Raw genomic sequence first — 18,415 nt, 5'->3', positions numbered from 1 at the left:
TGTTACAGGTGTACAAAATATGTCTTCAATCTATGATTAGTTTAAACTTAACGAAATAATAAAAATCGCGTGAAGTAATCCACAATAATGATTGTTTATAAATTTTTGTTAGCTTACGAGTCCATAATATTTGCCTACATTTGGATAATTGCTCAAAAATGTTTGTTTATAATGATATTGATATAAATATTAAATAATTTTCAAAGATCAATCAAACATGTAAGCATTTATGTTTGTAATAAATATTAATGATCATTTTTAACAGCGTTTTATAACGTATGTAAACAATCTAGAACTCAAATTTTTTCATAGTATAAAATGTGACATTCAACATTGTTATACTGATACGTAATTATTACCGTTTGTATAGGGTTGCCAGAATTTGGGTATAAAATGCGGGACAATCTCCAAAAACCAGGGCATCTGGCAACCTTATGTTTATATGTGTTAGGCTCAAAGACCGAAATCGCTCATTGAGCGAAAAAAAACGACCACAACGCGTTGTGGTCGTTTCAAAACGACCACAACGCGTTGTGACCACAAAGCGAAATTCGCGTCGTGGCTTTCATGACATTTGATCACTACGCGTTGTGGTGATTAAGAAAAGCCATAACGTATTCTGAAAATTGTTCTAGAGCAACGTTTTATCATCAAAAAACGCAAAAATTGTGTTGTATTATATATATTTTTTTTTTTAAATTTCAACATATGTAAAATTTACAAATATAATAAATATATATACAGTAGAGCGTCGAAAAGTGGAACCAATTGGGGACTGGGGTCCTTCCAGTTAATGATTTGTTCCAGTTTCCGACTTTGTACGAAAAAATACATTAACCTGTCCGATGTTCAAATTTTTCTCCGTTGCGTATCGCTTCCTGTTGAATTTTTCTCCGTTGCGTGTCGCTTCGTGTTGAATTTTCGTCGATTTTAAGCCTAACGAAAATTTTTATAATAATCATCGAGGCTATCGTATCGTTAAAAATTATTTCTGCATTTTGTACAAACAAAATAAATATATTAAAGAATATAAAAAACATGAAAATTATACTTTAGAAGTAAATTTAGTATCAAAAACATTCGATTCAGCACGACACAGTCCGACTGAAAATCGTTCCACTTTCCGGCCATTCCACTTACCGACGTTCCACTTATCGACGCTCTACTGTACTATAATAAATCTCAGTTGATTGAATTTTTTTATTAGATTGCTGTCGTTATTTAAAATGTCATTTTGCATGAAAATGAAGTTTTTCTCAAGAATTTGTTAAATTATATTTCACACATAATACAGCTTTCAAAGTCTCAACACTTAATTGTGATTTATCAGATGTTCACACTTAATTTATGGTAGAAAAAACGCGTTCAGTCGCGGCATTGTTCCTGGTAAGGCCAAAGTGTATTCCACAATTTTTAATGCGTTATTACATGGAACTGTTTGAAACATGGTCTGTTTGAAACATGGTCTGTTTCAAAATGACGAAATATTTCTAACCATTTGTTCTCTGTTCAGATTTTTGATACCTATGATAAACTATATTTTAACAATTATTTTAATCCTTCTGCATTTATTTCTAAATAATAATAATAATACTAACTTGTATTACTTTTCCTCTGAATTTGCCTTGAGTGTCACTTTATTATTGTAATTTATTCATTATATAATACTGTCGTAACCAAAATGAACCCCAGTCCCACCGCTAGCAATAGAACGATACAAACCGATGTTCTTACTCTCGCTAGTCGCTATCTTTCTAAGGCAGAGCTCTGCGTCATGTAATACGCAACGAACGAAATGTTCGCTCGTTTGGACAGCCTGTTGCTGCGTGCCCCAAACCATTTTCTGTTGGTCTTTGCCACGAACACAAAGGCTTTTGATAGCGCAACATTCTTTATTACGGATGTTCACGCACACCTTGGTACTGATAAGTGTGGTATAAAATTATCTTTACGAATCTTAAATATAAGACATACGTTTATGACACATAATTGAAAAAAAAAAAAACTTAATCTTTCCAAAACTCGGGACATTTTTAAAACGCCACGGGACGCGGGACAAATTGTTAAAAATCGTCCCGTCAAAAGCGGGGTGTCTAGTCACCTTACTGCATGGTGTAATAAAAAAGCAAAATATAAATATCATTCACTGTAGTTTTTTAATTTCGTGAATCAGCGGTCAATTTTGTAAACGGAATTTTTTCTGTCGTTGCGTAAACACATAGAGGATTACTTTAATTTTTCATGTATAATCAATAAATCAATAAATATCTACAGAAGTCTGTATATAACACGTTGAAACGAAAAATATCTATTAGTTAGTCAAATACCGCAAATGCAAAAAGCCATACTTAATCCATTTAATTTCATCAAGTTATCTTAAATGTTTTTAATTTCTTTTAATATTATATTTTGTATAAAATGACGAGTAGATCGAATTTATGAATAATTTTCATATTTGTTTTAAATTAATTACTATATAAAAGAAAAGGAACGTAATCAATCATAGGTTTTGTTACTTTGTTTATAAATATGAATATGGTTTAACCTTATGTGCTAGTTAGTATATTTTATAAATCGATAAAACGTACTAGAAATCTATGCACTAAATATGATATAACTTACAGTTATAAAAAATCCAGCAACGTGTTGTTTAACTTTCCCGGCAACAGCTAAAACTGCATGTAGCGTCATCTGTTGCAATATTTTAGTAAAAACTTTTTATACTTTTAATTATTATAAAATGGTTGAGCATCAAACACAATGATGCTCAACCATTTTATAATAATTGTGTTTGATGCTCAACATATAAGAAAACACGGTTTCAAGAATACCTATATTATAAAATGGCATAAAGCTTAATTTTGGGGTAGGTATGGGTTTTATAAAACATCGTAAATGCTAACGAGCGATTATTTGTGACATCGTCACAATGCAGGACTGCAATTTTTAATCATATTTTAAATAATTTTTTAATTTAAAATATATGTTCTCCATTTCAAATTAGTAGTGTCTTGCTTATGTATCAATATATCATACTTTTCCGTTAGCAATAGAGTCGTGCCAATTATCTATCTAACTCTATTCAGGAAAAATTTTTTGAATTGACAAGACTTCCGGTTTACATCAGAAGTTCGTATATTGTTAATTGAGACCACCTGGCCTCAAGGTTTTCATATCTGGTCTCGGATTTAATCTATCTAACTCCGTTCTTGAGATTAAGGAAAAACAGACGGATGACAGAGGGAATTTATGGGTCTACAATTTTTTCAAATTGCAGCCCAATAACGAGTAAAATTGTCAAAATTGTCCAACCCTACTCGAGATATGACACATGACCCCTCTTCATCTTTCATTCCGTCAACCTTTAACCAACGAAATTTAATGGCATCAAGCCAGCTAAAATCAGTCCTCCCTGCAAAATTTCAGAAATTTTCGTCGTAAAACACAAGAGTTATTAAGCTTCAAACAGGGTGAGCAAAATCGTGTTCCCACACCACACACTCTAGCATTCATATATACAGAAAACTCCCTTTTTTACATTTCTCGACGTTTCAAGATCCTCAGAGTCGAAAAATGTAAAAATCTTTAGGAGTGAATTTTTGACCGGCCGCCGCACTTTCCCTCTGTTATGTATAACAGAGCCAGAAAAGTAAAATGATAACCTACATGTATTTATGAGTTATCACTCATAAACACATGTAGGTTAGTACACATGTACCTAGATTTTAGTACCTAGATGTCCTAGCTTTACACAAGTCTTCAATACTGATTGGGCTGCAATTTGAAAAATTTGTACACCTATAAATTTCCACTGTTGCCCGTCTGTCCGTCTTTCCTGAATTTCAAGAACGGAGTGAGATAGATGAAATACGAGACCAGATATGGAAAGCTTTAGGGCAGGAGACCCCAATTAACTATATATGAACTTCTGATGCAAACCGAAAGTCAATTCAAAAATGCTTCACTGAAAGGTGTTAGATGACCATACGACTCTATTGTTAAAGGAAAAGTATGATGTACAGGGGCGAGACACTACTAATTTGAAATGGAAAGCATATATTTTAAATTAAATAAATTAAAAATATGATTAAGAATTGCAGCTCGCTGTTGTGACGATGTCATAATAAATAAGTGTTCTTTATACAGTATATATTCCCTTCAAGTTTATTCTGGTTTGGAAATAATTACAATAATAACTGTGTTTTATTGGGTATTTTGTATATTCACTCTGTATTTAACAATGGTCTTAACTATACAAATTTACATTTTCTGAATGAATTTCAAATTATTTTACGAGCAATTATTTATTAAACCCCTCTGCAAAATTTCAGAAATTTTCGTAAAAAGGCAGAGAAGTTACTAAGCTTCAATGTGGGTGAACATTCCCTTACATACAAACATCCATAAATACAGATAAAACAACCAAATTATTTTGCATTTCTCGACGTTTCAAGGTCACCCGATGCCAAAACTGTAAAAATCTTAGCGAGGTCATTTTTTGACCGATCGCCATACTTTACCTCTGTTATATGTGATATCGCCTCTGTTATTATTATAATTATTATAATTAGCACGAGTTCCTTTCCAGGATAATTTATTTTATAATATATTTCAAATATGATTATTTATATCCGGGATTTCCCGAGATTCCGGAACACAGATCACTTCCCCCCTCCAAATCCTGGGATAAGCCCGGGAAATAAGAAACCCTAATTTGGATAATCACTCGTGAGTATTTCGACAATTTTAGAAATTTGTTTTATCATTATCAATGTTTTCATAATAATTTCTTGTAATTATATTGCCGTTAGTTATTTGTAATTGAATGGCGAATTACGAAAAAAATTTCCAACATATCACAACATATAAAAATCATTGCATTTGCATCATTAAAGTTTTATTTCGATACATAAACATCGTTTATCTCTTGATGACTCAAATAAAATACAGTCATTTTGCATTATGACATTTTCAGGAAATGTACAAAATCACGTACAAGTTTAGTAAATCCTAAGTAAATTTACTAATATTACAAATTCAAAGATTTCTTCAAAATGAAAACAACTTATTTTTAGTACTACCGTATTAATGCATTTCTAATATGATGTAAACTAATACTGTAATACTGAAACTAGCATTATGAAGATATATCTTCGTAATGCTAGTTTGCTATTTCATCTACTGTATATTATTGAATACAATTAAGTAGAAACCGTCAGGGGAAAAAAGTTATAATAATATTTTCCTTCGGTAAATAGACTAAAATAAGATGAATAATTTTGATAAACAAATAAAATTCAACGAATACTTAGTTTTAGTTAAACGAGTCACTATAGCCACAGGTTTGAGTGATTCGACAGTTATATCCATTAATACTGTATAATACAAATGTCTTGTGTTACGTGAGACTTGTGTCACTGCTGACGTCTTTGTGCTCACAAACAGTAATTGTTCATCTCACGAATGTACCAACCAAAATTCAACACTTGGTCACTATTGCTATGGTACTTATCAAACAACAAAACCTCGTATAATTCCTAGCCCACCAGTGGCCGAATAGATAAAACCACTGAACACTGGTAGTTAGTTGGTCGTGTAGCTCGCGCCTCGACTTGCCAAAGGGATAGCCACGTGGAATTTTCCGGGTTTTCTTCACGTTAGTAACACCTAAATAAGGGTCAGTTTCTCATAAAGGATTTCCCGAGAGGTATTTCCCCCTCGGCTGATCGCCCATGTGTTGCGTTGCCGTAATCGAATGAAACCAAACCAATCATATAATTCCCTCGTTATCCGCTATACATACACAGAGAAAATTAGTAATGTGCAAAAAACAGCACAATTCTCTAACATACCACGAAAAGATATTGGACGAAGGATTTAAAAAATATGCATTAGAAATTATATGTTTGCAGTTGGCTATTTGGAATCATTTTTCATGTTCGCGAAATGAAAATTTGCTTATTCGCAGACTTTCCACAAAGAAATCAATGGTTGACAAAGGCTACTGGTTACGCCAATTAGTTAGATATCGGAAAATTTTGAGTTGATTGTACATATGACTTTTATCAATTTAATAAAATGATATAGCAATTTTAACCAATTAAAAATTTTTATTTATTTTATTTCACAAATGCGAATAATTTTTCGGTTTTGATAAATGTTAAATTAATTTTTAGATTTTAATTCAATTTGTTGAGAATTTAATTCGTTTTTTCGTCATTTTGATCACAATAACTGTATTTAGCAATGACGCAAGCCAGTTTTGCTTGCAGAGAGGCTGGTATTTCGTCATCAGTAGTGGGCCCTGTTTTGGCGTCAGAAGCCTTTGTGTCGTTGCCGTAAGAAAGAGGAGCTGGTGTTTTATCAGAAAGATAGTTTTTACGACAGAAATCAAGATCTTCCAATGTAACCTCGTCTTTTTCATTCAACAACGAATATCGAACAGCTTGGGTTGACATCTTGCATACTGTTGGACCATCGACATTTGGAAACATTAAGCCTGTGGGATCCATTTTCTGAGATGCTAATTCCTTTATTTCTGGTTTGACTTCCAATTCATCGACTTCTTTCGAATCTACATCTTTAATTCTTATATTTTTGAGTTTATTTGTCTGCTTAGACTTCTCTTCCGATTCTCCTTTGTGTTTCGAGGGCCCAACTTTTTTCCTGATCTTTTCGCTATCTCCAGTTTGAATGGCAGTTTTATTAATATCTTCACCTTGTTCATTCATCACGCCGGCGCTTACAAGCTTTTCCATCAGTGACTGTTTTTCCATCTGTTTTTGAATTTTTGTTAAATATTTTTTCACGAAAGTGATTTTCATTCCCAGTTCACCAATACTTCTTCCCACTTGCATACTCTCTTCTTTGACTTGCACGTTACTTTCTTTGGCATCGTTTATTAGATTTTCTTGTACTATTAATTCATTAATAACTTTATTAGTTTGTGTGTGCTTTTCTTCTAAAAGTTTGTAAGTACCTCTCAACAAAATTTTTAGATGATTCACTAATTCATCTGCCATTTTGCATTTTTTATTTATATCTTCGATAATTGTTCGAGAATAATTTTCAATATCAGTTAGTTCATCTCGAAGGGCTTGATTTTTATTTTTTAGTTGTTCCGCTTTCTCTGCTAGGGCTGCACCTGATTTTTTTTCAGTCTTTTGTTGCTCATCTAACTTTCGTTCTAGTTTCTCTTTCTCTTTTTGAATCCTACTGTGTTCTGTTTGCAACTCGTTCAAGCCTTTTCTCAAAACAATTAATTCATTCTGAAAAATTTCAGCTTCTTTTTCACTAGCAACATTATCAAAACTTTCCTGCAGTTTTGTGAATTTTTTTTCTAGATGTTCTTTAGTAGCGATTAGCTCCTTTTTTTCGGCCAAAAGTCTTTTAGCATGTTCTTTTAACTGTTCGCATTGCTCTCTTTTTTTTCGTTCAATATCTTGCTGACGATTAAGCCATAGTTGAATATCTCCCCACTGATTAGCAGATAACTGTATAGTTGCTATATCTGGAACAGTTAAAGGTTGACCTTCTGTTTTTCCCTCATCTTCAATTGTTTGCCGCCTAGTTTCGATGTAGATTTATGGATACCGATTTCTGATTGATATTTTTCTCCTTTTTTATGATGACGTCGTTTCTTAGCCTTTTCTCTTTGAAATAAAACTTCATCTGTTTCTAATAGAATAGGAACAGTTCTGTCGAGTGATGCTTTATGCTTTATTTTCCTTTTGCGTTTTATATCTTCTGTCTCTTCTCTTTCATCTGTAGTTGTGCTACTCTCCGATTCTGTTTCGTCAGTAAATGTACTTATACCACTTCTAGCATGTTGCTCTAAGATATTCATTACTTGTGTATGTTTCGCAATCGAAGCATAATCAGAAGCAGTCCATCCCTTGGAGTCTTCTGCAGTTACATCCGACCTGTTCTTCAGAAGAAGTGATATCATCGGAAAATAACCTTTCTTACAAGCGAGCATGAGAGGGGTCCTCAGTTTTTTATCTTTTGATTCCACACTTGCTCCGTGATGTATAAACCTTTTTGCTAGCTTCACGCACTTAGTTTCGGCTAAGATATGAAGTGCAGTAATTCCATCTTTGTTAGCAATATTAACTTCAGTTGTATACTGAAGCAGATGTTGTGCAACATCGTATTGGCCAGTTTTCAGAGCTATATGAATCGCTGTATTTTCTCCTCTGTCTGTCAAATTAATATCTGCATCTGCTTCGATTAGTAAATATACGGCTTTTTCATGATAACCTTCAATGGCTTTCATTAGTGGCGTCTTCCCATTGATATCCTGATCATTTACATTAGGATTTTTTTCAAGCAGAATTTCGATGACTGCAATATTTCCTTTTGCTGCCGCTAAATGTAATGGAGTTCGATTTTCATCGTCTTTGATGTCCAATGGTATTGACTTCAAACATTTTCTAACATCGCTCTCCTTACCCAACCAACACGCACGATGCAACTTTGTAAAAGTTTTTCTCTGGTTTTTGATGTCTACAGTATAACCAGCATAGGTTTCTGGTACAGAAGGTGCTGCCATAATTTTTATTTGATGGTTTATGTCACCGAAAACTTTTGAGAAGTTTCTTCAGATCTTTTCGCTTTAGTATATTCTTATCCAAAATCAAAATTAATTATTTTAACAATGTTTTTTTCCAGAAAAATAAAAATAGAGGCGGGGAGCCCTCACAATTACTTTAAAATATTGGCAGACAGCAGATGCGAACAAAACGAACTTGTTTTCTTATCAATTGTTGTTGAAACAATTACTGATGTTACAATGCAGTAATATAAATTACGTTTGTTTTGCATTGTTATCAGATATAAATATTTTTTAAACTTTTAGCCCTGTGGGCAACTAAAATGACCTGCTTTCTGCCTACCACAATGGATGGTGGCTAGTGATGAATTCGAGACTCGACATACCTGAAATCGAATTCATCCATGAAAATTTCGGAATCGACTCAAACCCCAAGCCGTGTCTCCCTGAGCGGCCTGCTGATTTCTTTACTTCCTCCTCCAATTGTCCATCCAGTATATTCTATTAGAATGAATAGCAAACGTTTTATATCTACTTATAGAAAAATATACTAAAAATTACATATAAATTTATTCATGTACAGTATGTATTGAATTGATTGGAATTTGAGGAAAAAATAAATATATATACTGTATAAGACAAACATATCCTCATCAACAGTAATACGGTATTCATAAATAAATTTCGTAGCAAGTAGAGTTGCCAACTGTTTGGAACTTCAGTTATTTGTCTAAAGCCGTGTTCGGAAATGTTCTGAAAAATGTAGGAGGTCAGAAAAATTCTCTTTTTCCTTGTGAGAAGTTTGTACCAGTAACTGTAATCCAAATTATTGTTATTCCCGTTAGTTTACGTTTCCCCCTCTTTTTGTCTCATTCCATCCTGTAAACACTAAGGTCTGTTTTAATTATATCCAGCCAGACCCACATTGGTGGCGACAAAGTGGTGAGGGACGGGACCCGAGATATCCGTCCATGAAAAATTCATGGATTTTTTGATCTGACCAGATCCGTTCCTGAATTCCAAAAGCGGATAAGATGTGTGTCACTCTGTGAGTATTAGGGGTATGGGCATAAAGAAATAGAAGGTCTTCTTCATTTTCTTTATGCTCATACCTACGTATGTTCGATGAAAATTGAACCTTTTAGCTGCCTCACCCAACTAACTGCCTTTTTGTTGTCAAACATTTGCTGCAATGCTCTTTCGTTTTTAACATTCGTAACAACCGACTTTTTTTCCATTTTTTGGCGTTCATTTCCACATTTCAGATATTTCATACGTTTTCAAAATATTATATACAACTGATTTGTTATGGCTTTCGGTTAAAAAATACTCCATCATCAATTTTTTTGAGTGGTTCGTTTTATTTTCGTACATTTGTACAACGCGCTTTCTTAATATATCCTCTTTTAAAATCATTTTTTCCGGGTGTACTCACGAAAACTTTACGTGCTGTAACTGAGCATGAGTAATGATGTAATTTTTGGCGCGAAGATTTTAAAATGATCTTTTTGAGCTCAAAAGTTACGAATCTTTAAACTCAGGTCCGATTTTTGTCTCACCCCATTAACGAGTAAAATTGTCATTAAGTCTGATCCTACTCGAGAGACTTCACACGACTCTCCTCTATTTCCCTATCCCCTCCACCTTTAACAACCAAAATTTAATTGTATCAATCTCCCTAATACAAACAACTCTCTGCAAAGTTTCAGAAATTTTCCACAAAAGGCACACGAGTATTTCTAAAATTTAATTTGGAATTGGTCATTACATTTAATACAAAATGGCAGCACAACTGTCTTCCTCTAGTCAAATTAATCAATTTCTAATATTTAATTATAGTTTTTATATAGCCCAAGAATTTGGCATATCGTTTCGGGTGTTTATTATATAACGGATTTTGGTTATTGTTGTTGTTTATACGTAATATGCCTGAACACAAATTTGGAAAAATGTGTGATCATGAGCGACACTAAGATGCTAGAGGAACGAGCGCTAAACACAGACTGATGTAGTATGCGCACAATCCGGGACGTTCCCTCTCCTCGGCACTCGTTATGCGAAACATCGCTCGTTAAGCGAGTGAATTTTTACAGTTTTGCTCGTTACGCGAATTACTCGTTATGGAAAAATCAATTTAGCGCACCAGATGTAAAAATTGGTCTCACGAGCTATGTACAGATGTAAATTCATATTATGTTTGTCGTAACCCTGACTCTGAAGACGATATGTAAAGATTCAAATTATTGGCTTTCGCAGAGTAAATAATAGTTAATTAGTAGTTTCTTTTTTTATAGAATTAGCATAAGTAAATGTCATATTAAGCATAATTTAATTAACATATCCAGAATAAACTCTGGAAATTCAAGAACTTAGACTACCTATACCCTGTGACAACATATCCCTTGCCCCGTGACACAGTTTATAAGATAATTTATAACTATGACAAAAAATTATTAAGTGTTCATATATTTATTATAAACCAATCAAAAGATATGTAGGTGCATGCATTTTCACTAAAACCTAAATTAACTGATATAATAGATCCTAAAACTAGAAATAACTAAAAACGGTGACAACTAGCCCCAGTCTCCCCTACTTAGCTTTAAAGATGTTTATGCGTGCCAAAGTTTTAGACTTCGAATAAGGATATTTAAGTAAATTTAAGGAATGTGCTTTAATTAGAATAAATGTAGAAGGCTGATTGAAAAAGAACTGATCATATGATAAACCAAAAGGACGACTGAAAAAGACAAATGAAATATCGACATCGCTCACTAGATGATTTCTCCTTACGTGCCACTGGTTCGCCACCCCCTGCTATATACTGTAGGTATACTCTGGTAGCACTAAGTTGGTCACGTGATTTGCCGATGTTTCGATCGTGTCCTGACCTGTCGATCTCGGTTATTACTTTTCGTAATAACCGAGCACTACATTTTTTCTTTGTTACTGAATCGCTTTGCCTTATTTGTTTCAATTAATATAGCACAGCGCCGTAATTAGCCTTTTATGCGCCCGGTGCGAGCTTCTGTAACTACGCCCCAAAACTATGATCCAAAACTTGGGCCAGGTCATTTCTGCGCCCCACTATGGTCTACGCCCTGTGCCTGGGCACCGCTGGCACTGCCCTAGTTACGGCACTGATATAGCCTACTTTTTTTTAGTAACAAATACTTTTATAATAAATCTCTACCAACTTGAATTTTGTAGTGAATCTGTTTAAATTAAAAATTGTTTATAAAAGTGTATGTTTATTTTTAAATTCTGTACTGTTTACTAATGAAAATTAGCTTTTTTCTTTAAAAGCCGAACATTTTAGTACGTGAATTCAGTATTTCTCACCAACCTGTGATTAAAGGTAGCAAAAAAAGTAATTGTCTCCCGTGAAAAATGCATAGAACGTATTCTATACGTGAACAAAAAATTCACAGTATTTGATTGCTTGTTGTTTTCTCTTCTGGTTTTATATTCTTTGAAATTAAGCACAAAATTGCTATGGAGAACTTGAAAATTCTTAGTGTTAGAATTCTTTAAAGAATTCTCCGAAAATTCTTTAATTCCAATGCGATGAATGAAGCTGTGACAGCATTTCTGAAAGTTCGCATATGCAAAAATGGAACACGTCCGTAAATGAATTTTTTTAAAACATTAAATTGAAAATTTCTATAGTGCTATTTTAAAATGTGCGGCGGGCCGGATAGAACTTCTAAGCGAGCCGTAGTTTGCCCATTACTGATGTATAATATGATAAAACTAGTATGTGTGAGGTTGCAGATGAGGTCCGTAAATCGCGAAATTCTTCCATTTAAATTACAACAACAGATTACATAAAAAGGGAAAAAAAAAAAGAAAAAAAAAAACTCTTGACCTAGACATCGCGGCGCAAGATGTAACCAACGAGTGTCAGAACACGTGCCGGGACACGTGCCGGAACACGTGCCAAAACACGTGTTAAAAACGATCTATCTATGTCAAAGAACTCTGACACGAAAGGCCATAAATAAATGGAATTATGACGTAAAGACTCATAAATAGGTGAAATTTTGACTCGAGTGCTCATAAATAGTCGATCTAAGAAAACAACTTCGAAAGGGGGGGGCAGTTTAATAGATAGAAAACCATCGCGCTTGAATCGTAAAAGTTCCTAGATGACAGAAACCGCAATTAACGGGCTAAATTATGAGTCCGAGTCATGTAAATTTGTCAACAGTCTCCGAACACAATGGTCAAAAAGACGCCAAATGGACACTCCGAGTCGGACCTTTCCCATGACCCGGGTCGTCCCACGTTTCGCCTAGAAACAAGGGAAAGACCAATTGGAAAACGGGAAAGAGGATGAAGAGCCAATCGGAAATCGGAATAGGGGCGAAGAACTATAAAAACCCGGGATCCCGAAGGTCGGGGAGAGTCTCCTCCGCATCCCGCAAACAGCTGTGACCTGTGTTGTGTTGTGTCGCCGCCAACGACGTACGACGCCTCCGCACCTCTGCGAGCATCGGTCCAGCGATCTCACTTCGTCCGCCCCGGGGCTTCGACGGAAGGGAAATCTTCGCCACTCCGAAGGACTGTAGAGAAGTGGACTGTCTATTGTGGATGTAAGCATATATGTTCTCCAATAAACGGGTTTTCTTATGTAAAACACTTGTCATCATTTGCCTCCTCCGTCACTCCCACATGCAAGAATCCCTTAGGTTCATCCTGACCCAGGGATTCACTTATCCCCACCTGTCGGCGGCCTTACACTGGTGTCAGAAGTTTGGGATATATTTTGGCCCACAAAATTCGAGTAAGTAAGCCGACAAAAAGTTTCTCTAGAAAGTGGGTTGAGCGATGGAGGCTGATGCAAGTGTTCCGACGCGACCTCGGGACGGTGGCAGTAGCGGCTCTCTCCCCTCCTTCTCCGCGTTCGGAGGATTGATCCCGTCATTCTCGGGCGAAACGGGGAGTGTCTCAGACTTTTTCGACACATTGGGAGAAATCGCGAGTTTGGCAGGATGGACGCCTCGCCAGTGTCTGAGCATTGCCAAGTGCAAGCTCACGGGCGTGGCCCGAGACTTCGCATGGCGCGACCTGCAGATGAAATGCGTGACGGACTTCGATACCTTTCGAAGGCTAATGATCCAGAGATTTGATCAAGAGCCGTACTCTATTAAGGTTCAAAAATTTCACGCGTGTACCCAGAAGAGAGATGAAAAGGTGCAGGAGTTCGCAGTCCGCTTGCAGACTCTCGCCAGTGCAACCGCTATAGATCACACGGGCGTAAACGAACAGGAAAGCGCGATTATCAAACGCTGTCAACAGCGAGAACTTGACGAAAAATTGCGTGTCCAATTCTTGCACGGTCTAACAGATAGATTAAAAAGACAGGTAATGAGCAAAGATCCAGCGACCTTCGCGGAAGCGTTAAAAATAGCGATCCGCGAGGAGACAATAGATCAACTGACAGGAAAAACGCGGAGTTTAGTTGCCAGTATAGGCGATATCGTAGATAATTGCGACGCTCAGTCAGAGGAGACCAATCCGCGGAGAGAATCGGCTCTCGACACAAAAATCGCGCACCTTTCGAAGCAATTAGCGACATTAGGGAAAAAGATAGATCAACAGCCAGCGTCAAGGCAAACAAACGCCTTCCGACGAGATGAACCGTCGCGAACAAATCGAATCCAAGAAGCTGAAAGGGCAAACAATGGGATGCGAAATCCGCGTTATCCCCCAAGCCTGCAGCGTCGCCCACCGCAACAATATTCCCCGCGATCCCCACCCGCCTTCCCGCAAAGACAATTCCGCGCGCGATACCCTTTTTATAATCAGTATCCGGAACAAGGCCCTGTGTCGCCGTGGGGAGGGAACGGAGAACGATACGTACAAAACCCTTCGCCGAATTGGAATCCGGGGGAGTACGAATGGTACGGAGGAAATGTCCCTCCGCGGTATCAGGGCAGGTGGGGAGCGAAGAGTGACGCTCCCGATTGGGTAGTCCCCACACGAAATGTGTCGGGCCCCTTTCAAATTTGTCAGTCAGGACAGATACCCTTTTATCAGGCGCGATTCGGGCAATTTGAACCCGGAAGTAGCGGGCATTTTGCACCCTTTCCCTTTTACCCACCGCGTTATGGTCATGGTGGTACAGGAGGTGGCTTCGATACCGAACGAACGCCAACCAACGCGACCCCCTCTAGATTTTTAGCATTGCCTGCACCAGAACGTGGCTCATCAGAAAATAAGCAGCCACGAGAATTAGATAGAGTCACTTCGGTACAATTTCGAGAAAGAAATCATAATGTAGAACGAATACGAGAAGGCCCTGTTCCAACTCCATTCGCGGGAATAAACGAATCGAAAGGTAGAGACTTGCCTCCCTGTACGATGATTTGCGAGGTCGAGGATAGGGAAGTACGGTTGACAATAGACACCGGCGCAGCCGTTACCCTAATATCTCGAACCCTTTTCCCCAACATAGAACTATTACCGCGAGCCGAAATGAGAACGGTAGAATTAGTTAGCGTTACCGGCCACGTCATAGAGACGATCGGGAAGTTTAGATTAAAATTCAGAATCGGACGATTAGTCTTTTATCATGATTGTTATTTGGTAAGACCCGAAATCACCGAGCCGAACGACGGAATTTTTGGTAGAGACATTATCGAATTATATGACGTCACAATTTCGGTTAGGAACGCGACACTTAGCTTTCCCTCAGGCGATATCGTGTCCTTTTGGGGTTTAGCTGAGTTAAAGGAAACTGCCGACCATCCTAGTCTAAAGAGATCTATCGGAAATTGTCAGAAGCAGATTGACGCAAATACACGTGCATCGGCAGGAAACGATTTAGATTTAACTTTAATTAGTGAAAACGAGAATAAAACTAGAGAAAACGCAGAAAAGAAAAAGATCAAACGCGCACAAAAAAATAAGCGAAAAATAGGGAAGAAGCCAAAACAAACAATCGTTAATAGCTTAGAGCAGGGAGAAGACAACTCTCCTAAGGAGGTGACGATAGCGGACGACTACGTCATTCCCCGCGGTCTGAGGTCATTGTGGAGGGGAAGGTCCACTCTTCGGTGACTCATCAAGTGGGAGTGGTTGAACCAACAATCCCCGACAGTGAGGGAGTGTTTATTGCTTGTACGATAGTCAAAATACAGAAGCATGGAAAAGTACCCGTTAGGATAATGAACGTAAAGACACAACCCGTTAAAATTAAAAAGGGGAGTAAAATAGGAACATTTCTTTTAGCAGAAGAAGAAACAAAGGAAGATGCAAAGCAGAATAAAACAACGCGATTAAATGAAACAGAGTTAACAAGAGCTCAATTTGCGAATTTATTCGATTTTAGCGAAGTAGGAGAGGATAAGCTGACCCCTTTGTTAGATTTATTATACAGATACAGACAAGTATTCGCGAAAGACGATTACGATCTAGGCTATTGTGATTTAGTAGAGCACAAAATAGACACTGGAAACAGCCCCCCTATTTGTCGTGCCCCATACCGAATTCCATACGCGCAACGGGAAATAATGGATGAGATAGTGGAAAATATGATCAAAAATGGCGTAGTTGAACCGTCCAGCTCCCCCTGGTCGGCACCTGCGTTATTAGTCGCTAAAAAGCCCCAAGGTTACAGATTAGTGGTGGATTATAGACAATTAAATAAACTTACCAAGGTAGACCCATACCCGTTGCCCCATATCCAGGAGTCATTGAGTTTGCTGGGAAAATCGCGATACTTTTCCTCCATGGATACTTTAAGCGGATTTTGGCAGTTGCCTTTGAGCCCCGAATCGAAAGAAAAGACGGGGTTTAGTACTCCCTCGGGGCACTACCAATACAATCGGATGCCAATGGGCGTTACCTGTGCCCCAGCGACATTCCAAAGATGTGCGGATTTAATATTAAGCGGTCTGAAGAACAAAATTTGCCTCGTCTACATGGACGACATTTTGATATTTAGTCCAGACTTCGAAACTCACTTAGAACGGATGGAAATTGTCCTTCGGCGCCTGGCGAAGGCAGGTCTGAAGTTGAAGCCCCGAAAATGCCAGCTGCTGAGGCAGCGAATAAAGTTTTTAGGGCACGAAGTGTCAGAAGATGGTATCCGACCCGACCCGTCTAAGATCGAGTGCGTTAGAAATTTCCCCCAACCTCGGAACGAGCGAGATGTTAGAGCATTCCTGGGACTGACAGGGTACTATAGACATCACATTTCGCAATATGCAAAAATTTCAAAGCCCCTTTCGGACTTACTTAAGAACGATGTAAAGTTCCGCTGGGCCGAGGAACACAAATCCGCGTTCGAAAAATTAAAGGAAATTTTGATAACTGCACCCCTGTTAAGATCCCCAGATTTTAGCCGTCCTTTTGTGTTAGCAACAGATGCCTCAAACACCGCGATAGGCGCTGTGTTATCACAGGAAGATGAACGGGGAGAACTCCCAGTGGCATATGCTAGCAGACTGTTAAAGGCCTCGGAAAGAAATTACAGTACCACAGAAAAGGAATGCTTGGCCGTGATTTGGTCAATTAAACATTTCAGACCTTATCTTTATGGAAGGAAATTTACAATTATTACAGATCATAGACCTCTTAGATGGCTCATCAACGTTAAGGACGAAAGTTCGAGACTTAGTCGTTGGAATTTAGCACTACAAGAATACCAATTTGAGATAATTCACAAACCAGGAAAAGCCCATACAAATGCAGACGCGTTAAGCCGAATGCCCGTAGCAAAGATCTGCGAAATGCAACCCATATACAGTAAAATGCAAATAAAAGAACAACAGAGGAAGGATCCCTTTTGTAAACAGGTCAGGCAACAATTAACGGGAAACCCATCCTCACAGGAAACAAACCTAGATGCTGCAAATTTTTATTTGGATGCAGATCAAACCCTTTATCATAGGAAAACGATCCCGGAAAGGAATGAGACTTGGGATAGATTAGTAATTCCCCAAATAATGATAGAATACATTTTAAAATTATTTCACGACATTCCTAGTTCAGGACATTTAGGTGCTAAAAAGATGCGGAAGAAATTACAAAAACAGTTTTACTGGCCCGAAATGAACAAACATATCACGCATTACCGTGACAGTTGTCAGGAATGCGCGATGAGGAGAAGGCCCCTGCATGGTCATCAAGCACCTTTGCAGACGTTTCCTAAAATATCGAGACTTTTTGAGCGTACTGCATTAGACATTCAGGGTCCACTCCCTACTACTTATAACGGAAACAAATACCTATTGGTTTTTGTCGACCACTTTTCTAGATGGGCAGAAGCGATCCCTTTGCCCGACGTTACCGCTAAAACCGTGGCAAAGGCGTTCGTAACACAAATTATTCTAAAGCATTCGGTCCCAAAACAGTTACTTACCGATAGAGGATCCAACTTTGTGTCCAAGGTAATGAAGGAAGTCTGCGAATTGTTGCACGTGGAAAGGCTCCTTACGACAGCGTACCATCCCCAATGTAATGGAATGGTCGAGCGCCTTAATAAAACCCTAATAGATATCCTGACTCATTACGTCGACGCGGATCAGCGCAATTGGGATGAAATGATCCCCTATGCTCTTTTCGCATACAATACTACTACGCATTCGAGTACGAATGAAACCCCCTTCTTCCTTTTGTATGGACGCGATCCGACTTACCCCTTTGACATCGTTACCGAGCCCAATAGACCCCAACATGACGTAAGCGAAAATTATGCGAGCGAACTAAGAGCGAGACTAGCTTTAGCTCATAAAATAGCCCAAGAACACGCGGAAAAAGCTGCGAACGATAGGAACTCCTATCATCAGCGTAAGCATAAGCCGTACAAATTTGCCATAGGTGATAGAGTCTTCGTCAATGAAGTAGCTATCCCAG

The 18,415-nt window shown here is 37.6% G+C and overlaps 1 protein-coding gene across 1 annotated transcript; it reads right to left on the bottom strand.

The window, feature by feature from the left end:
- Positions 1–7,519: 7,519 nt before the first annotated feature.
- Positions 7,520–8,651, bottom strand: LOC136968339 (ankyrin repeat domain-containing protein 7-like). The gene has a single exon (XM_067262340.1). The coding sequence runs from the start codon at positions 8,549–8,551 to the stop codon at positions 7,520–7,522; it is 1,032 nt and encodes a 343-aa protein (XP_067118441.1). The 5' UTR covers positions 8,552–8,651.
- Positions 8,652–18,415: the final 9,764 nt, after the last annotated feature.

The sequence above is a fragment of the Centruroides vittatus genome, unplaced genomic scaffold (genome assembly GCF_030686945.1).
Source record: "Centruroides vittatus isolate TY-2023 unplaced genomic scaffold, ASM3068694v2 contig_1450, whole genome shotgun sequence".
NCBI classification, from domain to species: domain Eukaryota; kingdom Metazoa; phylum Arthropoda; class Arachnida; order Scorpiones; family Buthidae; genus Centruroides; species Centruroides vittatus.
The sequence above is the reverse complement of the archived record's forward strand: the minus strand, read 5'-3'. Positions and strand labels throughout refer to the sequence as shown.

Coding starts and splice junctions, on each gene's coding strand:
- LOC136968339 (XM_067262340.1), bottom strand. CDS start 8,551: ATGGCAGCACCTTCTGTACCAGAAACCTATGCTGGTTATACTGTAGAC.